Source organism: Drosophila subobscura, chromosome A, assembly GCF_008121235.1.
Source record: "Drosophila subobscura isolate 14011-0131.10 chromosome A, UCBerk_Dsub_1.0, whole genome shotgun sequence".
NCBI classification, from domain to species: Eukaryota; Metazoa; Arthropoda; class Insecta; order Diptera; family Drosophilidae; genus Drosophila; species Drosophila subobscura.
In genome coordinates, this window is record NC_048530.1 from 23,042,281 (window position 1) to 23,052,291 (window position 10,011).

The 10,011-nt window shown below is 46.7% G+C and overlaps 1 protein-coding gene across 3 annotated transcripts in view; it reads right to left on the reverse strand.

Moving 5' to 3' along the window:
* The window catches only part of LOC117903188, a 54,558-nt gene extending 45,617 nt beyond the window's left edge, over nucleotides 1-8,941 (reverse strand). For 2 of the 3 annotated variants that reach the window (XR_004649488.1, XM_034815050.1), the window contains exons 1-3: nucleotides 8,090-8,929; nucleotides 7,557-7,934; nucleotides 6,762-6,918 (exon numbers count right to left, since the gene is read on the reverse strand). Coding sequence is in view for 2 of the 3 variants with exons in the window: in XM_034815050.1 (XP_034670941.1) it covers nucleotides 6,762-6,918; nucleotides 7,557-7,934; nucleotides 8,090-8,607 (1,053 nt within the window). In the remaining variant the exon portion in view is untranslated. Of the gene's footprint in view, nucleotides 1-6,761; nucleotides 6,919-7,556; nucleotides 7,935-8,089 lie in introns of all 3 variants that reach the window. The other variant, XM_034815066.1, reaches the window with a different exon arrangement.
* Nucleotides 8,942-10,011: the final 1,070 nt, after the last annotated feature.

Below are 10,011 nucleotides of genomic sequence, written 5' to 3' on the forward strand. Positions count from 1 at the left end.
AGAATGTTGTTACCCGTCCCAGCGGACAGCATTTTCATTAAAATTTTAATAGTCCCAGCCCTCCTCAGTTAGTTTTATGTACTCCTACAGCCTGACCAACTGGCTCCCCACTTGCTTCCTCCCGACATTCAGTGTATAACACGTAATATTATAAATTTAAGAAGTTATGCGCACAACTAAACTGATATGGGCAATCTATTGGGGGAAAGCACCAGGACAAGGGAAGGGTTTCATCTCGACTGGGGGTTAGGGTTACAACTTAGTTTTTAGTTGTTGCACAAGAAATGGAGGAAAAGTTGAATTTACGGCAGGAACTGGCAGATACACGACTAGGCAAAAGACAGCAAAAGGAAACTAAACTAATCAAAAGATAATTAATTAGCAAAAATGCGGATGACCAGGCGGAAAGACTCAAACTAAGGGAAAGAGAGATGTGTGCAAAGAGAGAGTTGAGGATAATACTCCAACAAAATGGAAATGCAGGGAATATTTTACAATCTGTTGTTGATACTCACAAGTGTACCTACAAGTCATAATTTCAAAGAGAACAGAAGACTAAGGAACCACAAGAGCCTGCAGAATATTTGAGCTTTTTTAACTGAAGTTAAACTCCAGTTAAACGTTAACTGACAGTTAACTGACAATCAAATTCAATTAACCCAACTATCCATCCCGCTAATCGGCTTCAGTTACGACTGATTGAATCTTAATGCTTCAATACACCGCTGGGATTTTAGGTGAAATCATTTAGGGAATCGACTTAAAGTGATTCGAGTTAAGGGAACTCATGCGATTTCTCTTGCAGATTTATACCCGTGCTCGTACTTTCCCCCACACTTTCTGATCGAAATAAATTGAAGCGAAATGGAAAACAAGAATTTCCAATAAACTAATTTGCACAAAGCGCCAGGGAAACTTTTCTCTGGCAGGCAGACAGTTGGCGGTAGACCCTGTGGACCCTGTGGACCCAGCCCCAGGAGACAACACACAATCCCAGCCGCTGGGTAACCCCCCACCATAATCCATGGCAGTCCTGCTCCACACAAGAAGGAGCAGGAGCATGTTCTCGTATTTTTGCATGAATTTTAAGCAGCTGGAACAAATGCCAAGCCAATAAAAGGGATACAATTGAAAAGCATCCGGGACACACGCACTTTGGAGTAGGAGGATACCCCTTCCCATATCCTGCATCAAAAATTCTTGTGCTTTTTTATGTGTGTGTGTGTGTGTATTGGCCACGCTGGGATATGTTAACGGCCAACGGTATTCGCTGGCTGTCAATGTAATTGTAACTCCTCGAAACTCCCCCGCTCCTTATCCCTCGTAAAATATTCACAAGAAAGTGCCCCGACAGTTTGAAGCATCTTGGGTGCGTATTTGGGATAATAAATTAGCATCGCGTCTCGTATTATTGACTGGATTTTGAGTAATAACACACAAAGGACCTGTCGGAGAAGAGCCGTAGAAACGGAAAAGCTCAAACGCTTCACCGCTGAACGTGCAGCCTCCGATGAGAGGCAGCCATGTAACTGTAGCCCCACCGGAAAATGGATAAATCGAGATGAGAAATCCCAGGGAGAACCCCACTCCGAGTCACACCAGTAGGCCCCGGCACAAAGAAAGGGCCATATAGCGCCATTTCGCATGGAGTGGGGATATGGAGGATATGGGGTACATGGGTGATATGTGGGGAGGGCGTTACACAACGCCCAATCAGCACAATTGCGCGCATCAATTCGGTGTGGCACATAATGCGGCAGGGGCGACAAGTGCATGGCAGACACAGTCAAGTATGTTGCATGGCGCGATGGACTTCTGCTTGGAATGAAATCGAATGGCACGACGCTGAACTGCTGAAAGTCACATGTTTAGGTACGGAAAAGGCAATGGATGAGAAAGATGGGAATAAGCAGACGGCTTTGCCCTTGGATCTCTGCTCAAAGTCGGGGGTCTGCGCCTGCATCACGGAACTATCGCGAAACACGAACTAAGGGCATATGTTTACTTGAATTCTATTAAAAGAGCATATGATAGTGAGCTCGTGAACTGGAAGGATGCAAGTGTTCTCCATAATGCATTCGGTTTCAAAAAAGTTAGAGCCACACTTTTCCTCTTAGCCAAAAATTGCCCTAAAGATCCTATCGATACTTATTCCATTTCATTTATCAGTTTGAAATGGGCAAATTTAAACGTGGCAAACACACAGCACCTTTCATTAGGCTTGGGATTGGATGTTAATTTATTTTCAATCCACTAAACCAGGGTTCGGCACGCTCTATCCCTCGGGTGCGTAAAAATGCGCTGCTGCTGCGTGCTGCTGCGCTGCCCTCACGTACAAGCGTATGACAGTGATTCGTACCAATACCAGTGTTCCGTTTTGCGTGCGTCTTCACACACAAACGCAAAAACGGCTCGTTAATTGTATGGGTGCCGAGCCCTGCACTAAACCAATCAGTCTTCACTCCTTGCAGCATCGATCATTTTGAAAGTTTTCTTGCTGCTACTCTCATGTGCTCCTCCTGTGCCAAGGATCTTTTACCTGTCCCTCTTTTCGTTATTATTCAAGATTGTTTAGTTCCTGTGATTTTCCTCATGTGTGGAAAGGGACACACAAATAGTACAAAACATCCTCCCCTGCCCAGAAAATCTCCTATGAATGTTATACAAGTTGAAATTGTTTCACAGAAAACGCCTGGAACGAGTGTTGTAGCAGTGGCAGTGGCAGTGGCAGTGGCACCTCCTTAACCGCACCCAATCTGCGCCACTAACATCTTTCTTCCTCGTTCCCTCTCGCATGTGAGTGTTTGATTACATTTTTAGGAGAATCAGTGGGTGGGCATAGTTGGCACAAGTAAATTTGTGCATCGGAAATGAGCTTGTTTTTATTGTGCTCCATTGCAAGATGCCAGGCCGGAAGCGGCAGTGCGAGGGGGAAATGGAAATGGAGGTCACCTCTGGCTCCTTAATGCCACATCTATGGGTCAAAGGAGAGACAGGCAGCACGAGACGCGGACGAAGCGAAGGCCAGGCCTTCATTTCTCGCAGATTGCTGACTGACAAGGCAATTCCACGTTATTGCCTACAATAATTCACACGCAACAAACGGTAGTCAGGCTGCAGAGCAGGGTTCGGGGAGCAGGGAACAGGGAGCAGAGAGCAGAGACCTCAAAAGGCACCAGAAGGGTAGCAATCAACAATTTTTGCACGACTAGTGACAAGCGGACAGGACATTGGGTCTAATGATTGCCAGCGCACATACAGATCACTGAGCAATCTCCGCCAGAGCAGCCCTTGGAATGGGGATGCCGATGGGAATGCGGATGGAGAGGGGGGCGGAAGCATAGCGGCTCTAATGCTCAAAATTGTGCCATCAAAAATAATGCTTAGGCGGGTAATGCTCCCCTCGTACCACCAGGACCGACTCGTACCCCGACGACAACGTATTACATGAGGGAAATTATCTGGGACAATGAGAGGAGTGGAGTGGAGAAGAGAGGCGAGAGGCGAGAGTTCGAGATGCCTATCGACAGTCCATTGTGGCAAGCGGGGAGATGGTAAGACGGTGATTTGGGCAGAGGGTAGGAGAATGGGCCAAAGTTGAACAGTGACAAATGGAGGAGCAACAAAAAGAAGAGAGCGATAGATAGAGGCGGGACAGGAATGAATGAACCAAAGTGGCTGAGATATGGGTACCCAAAATATATATCGTTAAGGATTGAGTATGAAAAGTAATATATTGCAACGAAAACATAATCCTTGAGCCGACTTTAATTAATATTAGCCAGGGACAAATATATTAGCATATATGTATATATGTACATATGTATGTATGTATGTACAATATGTACATACATGTGTATGCATCCTCGAATTTTAAACTAAGGCCAGAGCAAGGAATGTTATGCAATCAGCTGAGAGATAGATTCGGTGAAGGGGCAAAAGAGAGTAGCTGAGAGAGTGAAATAGGGATGGACAGAGTTGAGGGGTAGTTGTTTTGAATGGCGTTCAAATATAATATTAGTACCGATCAATCCTTATCCCAAGATAAGCACAAAAGAGATCAGAATTTCAGCCTGAAAAATGTTCAAAACTATCAACCGTTTTATGGAACTTACTTATACCAATTATAGAAAATGTCTATTTGACATACTCGAGGAATAGTTACATTTCTAAACAAGTCCTATTTAACAAACAAACAAACACTAAGTTTACATATATAAAATCAATTACTCATTTTTGAGGTCATTTCTATAGCTACACTCGAGCCAGGAAAAGCAGAAGAGAACCCAAGGTAAATCCAATTCCCAAAACCAGAATCAAAAATCTTCATGCCCCATGCCCCATGCCTCAATACTCACGCCCCATAAATCCTTGAATAATGTGATGTGATGTGTTCCCTTGCCCTGCCCTGCCCTGCCCTTCCCTGCCCTGCCATGCGTTATGAAAACAATTTTGAAGTTTTTATTAACGTTGCATTGGAGTGGGCGTGGGGTGGAACTACTTAAGCTGCCAGGAAATTTTCAAGTGCCATTTGTCTTTGTCTCGCTGCAGCTTTTCCAGTCTCTACAGTTTATGCATTATTTCTTGTTGTTGGCTTCATACTAGGGGAAAACCCAATTGACAGCGACAGCCACAAGTGGCTGGGGATTGGATGGAGTCCAAACACTTGGGGCTTGGGGCTTGGGACTGGGAGTTGAGAGATACTCGTAGGAAATGGGAGTCCTTCACGGCCAGGTATTGTAACTTCCCCCCATGATTAGTAAGAGTGCCCCACGTAAGTCACGAGGGTCACGACGGCTCCCGAGACAGTTGTCAGTGTACGTCTTGGGGTACATAAATCAATGCTGTGTGGCTTTGGGTTGATGTAGTGTGCTTGAAGCTGCCACACCTGATAAATCCATCAAAATCCATTCCATCCGGAAGTTCCAGCAGTCAAACATTAAATCGGGGAAATGGGAATAACCCATGCGAATGGGCATTGGGTAGGGCGGGGAAGGGGAGTCAAAAACGAACAAGAATCTTTTTTCATACCCTGGCTGAGAATCGTATGGTTTCGAATTTAGACTGATTTAAATATAATTACTCGTAGTATTGATTAAATATTTGCTGTACATGGGACTCCTTGTGGTGTCTTATCTGCAGCTGTTGTGGGAATACCATCTGGTTCTACTAGAGCTCTGTGTTCTGTAACCATTGACAAGTCCATGCCATATATTCTCACAGATGACACAACATTAGCAAGTGCCCTTTCAGGGTATATGACACTTCTGTTTCTGGTCAGCCTGTTCCTCTTATGCGGGTTATTTATTTATTTTTAGAGCGAATTGTTGCAGGTGAAGCAAAGTTTGGATTCTGTTTCGGTTTCGTTTACTGTCCACGCAGCTTATCGAAACCGACAGCTGACAGTTGTACATGCTCTTCCAAATTGTAGGACGAGGTGGAGGAGGAGTAGGAGGAGGATTCACGATTAGATGAAGATGAGCCAGCGAGACAGCGATTTGAAGTGCTCTGCAGACAGCGGAAACCGCAGCGTACCAGACAGCTGATAAATGGTTGCCTGTCACTCAGCCGCTTCTTGATGGAGTACTCCATACCAAACAAAAAACCACCCGCCCAGTCACCCACCCAACCACTCAGCCAAGCGGGAACCGCACAGCGTCAGCAGACAGGCCCGCCTTGAGGCGTTCTAAAAATCGCATTATCGAATCTGGAAAAGGAGGTGGAGCAGAAGCTGCAGCTAAAGTTTTTTGCCAGGTGGCCAGGTCTCGGGATAAATTCTGAAAATCAAATCAAGTATTCATGTATTTGTCATGTCCATAGCCATTGCCATTGCCATTGCCTGGTCGGTTGGTGAGTAACTCGAGTGATTATAAAAACACGATGAGTGTTTTTAGAAAAGGATTGAAGCACTAAGCGTGATTTAATCAGTTGTTGTCATGGAGTGCTTGATCGGCCAAAATGTTTCTCTGCGGTATGAGAGTGTTTATTTACCCACACTTGGCGGCGCCATAATACATTTTATTTATAAAAAAACAGAAGACAGAAGAAAGTGTAACCGTGGAGCATGTTCACCTGTTCCCAGCACGAGCAGCTAAAGCGGTAAAACATTTTTCTCATCTTAATCTAGTGACTTTAATAGTAATTATAAATTTGGCCCTGCCTAAGGTTCAATTTCAATTTAACTTTGTTATCGGCGGTGGCCCCAGCATGCCCCAGCATTTTTGGACCCCAAATCAAATTCGGCGCTCAATTAAAATTCAATTTGTTGAGCGCCCTTAATTAGATTCTCCCACACCCCGGGCACCGGCACTGGCACTTACACTGGCACTCAGTGACGGATGGATGCAGGAGAGTATGGATAGGGCTTGGGATGTGGATTGGGCGATGAGTTCGAAAGAGAGACTGGAACTTTCCTCCGAGGCAGGCATCTTTCAGACAGACACCCCACCCGTTTGAATACACCTCTGGAGCAGGTGGCAGCACCACTAATTAGTGTGCCCGACTCTGCTGGCTCTCTTTTTGGACACTTCAATTAGATGTAATCTATGCGCATAAAATTTCCAGCGCAGCGCCACGATCGATGGCATGCAACATGTTGCGGTCGCCGTGGCCAGCCCTCAGGGCTAATTGTTTTTACCATTCCACCCTGCAGCCCACAAAGCCGTATTTGGTATTCAATAACCATCCGGTCAATAGCCATCCTGTCGCACTGCTGACAATGGAGTACTTTTGGAGTACGGCTTGACACCTACTGTACTCACCTGCTTCTGCAATGTGTTGGAGAGCTCTTCGAGGCACTCCTTGCGCTCGAAGCGCTCAAACTTGAAGCTGTTGGAGCGGTAGAGCTCGTTGTCTTCCCGCCTCCGGTTGCGGCACAGACGGCGCGTGATGATATTGCCACTCCCACTTAGGCGGGGTCTGTCGAAGATAATTGAATTGTTTTGGATTAGTCGGGTCGAACGGATGCAGGATTTCAAGCTTGCGAAATGTTTCAATACGAGATGTGTAATTAATTCACCAGTCGGGCTTTTTCGAGTAGTGTGTGTTCGGAATTTCTAAAAAAATGTTAGAGGATAATAAATACTAGGCAACCGACTCTATCCTGTCCAAATACCAGGCACAGCTATAGCCGTAGCCGTAGCCATAGCTCGTTAGCTGGCGCTTCATTAAAATTGCACACATTTGGGGGCCTGGTAAAGAGAACTTTGCTCCATTTACCCTATTACCCTGCAACGATGCATCCGTCGGCTTAAAGCCACAGAGAAGTTGATGGCAGAAAACTTAAAACGGAATGGAGCGGCGACCCACTTTGCATTTGGGTTCATTCAACGCCTGCTTCGTGCTGCGGGGTTGGGGCACTTGAATGGAGTCCAAGTGAACCCAGTCCCCATTTTACCGCAAGAAAAACCAATGGGAAAGCTAGAGAGGGTGGGAGGGGTGGTCTAGAAGCAGGTGGGAAGGGTTCCCTTTGCGGCACACAAAAGCACAAGCCACTGGAGCAGACTCAAGTGGTAAGCACTTGGTAGCATCCACTTGCAAATCCAGATGTCACTCACCCGCAGGGCTTGCAATGCGTCATGTGCAGATCCCAGTTGAGGTGGAAGTTGAACATCCGCAGCTTGGCAACCGCTCGCTGGCGCAAAGAGATGTCCGGCTGGGCCACGGCCCCGGCCCCAGCCCCAGCACTGGCAACTGCAATGGGTCCTCCACCTACGGCGTCACCACATCCAGATCCAGATCCAGATCCAACGCCCGCTGTCAGTGTGGGCGCTCGCTGGGGATTGGGATACATCATCACTGTGCCGCTGGGCGCCGAGGTGGCAAACAGGCGACGCGAGGAACTAGACCCTCCACCGCCGACGGCTCCGTGGCCATGGTGCCCGTGACGATGGTACTGGTGGTGGTCCTTTAGAGTATAGAAGCCGCCAGATGATCTGAAAAGAGGACAAACCAAGGTTCGGTTGGAAATGAATGTACTTCGAATCTAATGGTAAACCAATATGAAAACATCAATTCGGAAAACACAGAACCAGGGACCTACTCGTATTTCTTACTCGTCAAGATCCCATGCTTGTATTTGGACACTTACGACATATTATCGCCGCTCGGATCGCCTACACAACTGGTGACGGCTCCCATTCCTCCGCCGCGTCGTGGGCGACTCTTGCGCCTGCGGCGCCGACGCCGTTCGGAGGAGGCTGTCCGCGTCTGCAGGACATGCTGACTGAGCGACTTGCAGGCGCCAGAAACTGGCAACGTTTGGCCGATGCTGGCCAGACGCCTGCCAGTGGCATTGCTGCCTACGGTGGCAGTGACAGTGGCAGTCGTGGTACAAGCGGCGCTTACAACCGCTCCTGCGGAAGTTGCTGCTGCACTGGGCAATCCCTGAACGGCAACCACCAGCTGCGCATCGCCGAATCCACCCGCCGAGTTGATAGTGTCGGTCGACTGTGGTGTGGCGGCTAGGCCTCCACTGGCTCCACAAGCGATGGAAGTGGCGGTGGTGCCCGCCCCGCTGCAGCCGCTGGTGACATTCGACTGCTGTTGCTGGCTTTGGGATTTGGTGCTGCGCAAGCTGTGGTTGACTTTCCGCCACATGCGCTCCATGTTCCTTGCGTGTAGGTTTTTTCGGGGGAGGGGTTTGCTTTCCTTTTCCTATGCAATTTGAACTACCTACGAAAATTGGGGCTCTAGGGACCTCCGCCTCCGCCTCCGCCTCTGGAACTCCTCCTTCAGCAGCGCGTACTTTTTGGTGTCTCCTTAATGTTTGAGGGCTACGCTTATGGTTTTGAGTTTCGTGGAATTCATTTGCGCTACCTGCCCGCTTCTCTTGCAACATTCTCTCCCACTTGCACTCACAAACACATTTACAAAAAAAGCTACGTAGAAGGAACTATACATTGTTGTTTTAATTTGTTGTTGATTTTTAGTTTTCTTAGTTTTTGCACGATTGTTGTCTAGTTTATATGTGGAGCATTGGTTTTGTAGTTTTCATAATATTCGTTAGTGTAATTAGTTCTTCGATAAAAGTTGTTGCCGTAGTTGGATTGTTGTTGATTTTCTCTAGTTGTTGTTGTATTCCGTTCTTACTCGTTGGCGTACTTTGAATATGGATTAATGTTGAATTTTTGTCATTGTGGCTTGTGAATATTTCTCGTTGCCTTAGTTTAATTTCGATTCTGGCGTTTGTAGCTTCAATTTCGATCGTTTTGAATGTTAATTCGATAATTATTTTATTATAATTGAAATTTTGATTGAATCCGGAGCTGTTTAATTTTATTAGTTTAACTTCGAATAGTGTCCGAGTCAATTCGATTGTTCTTTGTTATTTCGATTTCAGCTTTCAGCTTTTGCTTGTTGTTGCCTATGCAATGACGGAAGTAGAAACAAAGAGCATGAATCGAGTTTAGTTTTCTCTCTCTGCCCTTTATACTCTCTCTATCTCTGTGGGTATGTGGGTATGTGGAGGCCGCATAAGAACCCCATTGTCTTGCACTTTTAGGTTAAGCACGCGCTTCACTCATATTGTATTTTGGTTGTTGTTGTTCTTATTCTCGTTGCACTTGTGAATGGAATTTATTGTTGGGCCACTAAGCCTCTCAGTCCCTGCATATCTGTCACCCATTCACTCTCTTTTCTCCACTCACTCCAAACGGTGCGACTGAGAGAGAGTGAGAGAGAGAGAAAGAGAGCGAGAGCGAGAGAGAGCAACACCGCAGTCGCGCACACACCTTGCGGTGAAGACCAGGAAATTGCGCACAATATTTGTGTAATTTTGCATAAATAATAAGCAATATTACAAGCACACAGGCTTGCAATATGCAACGTATTGGTAGGATACCAGCCCGCTGTCAGGTTTTGTGGCTAAAATGGTCAGCCCGGTTCAGCTGCTCCCTCTCTTTGCAGTTGCTGATGCTGCTGCTGGTCTGGTTCCTACTTCCGCTGTGGTTAGCGCCCGGCTGGCGGGCTGCTGGCACGTTGAGTCAACATGATTTCTGTTCACCAGAACAC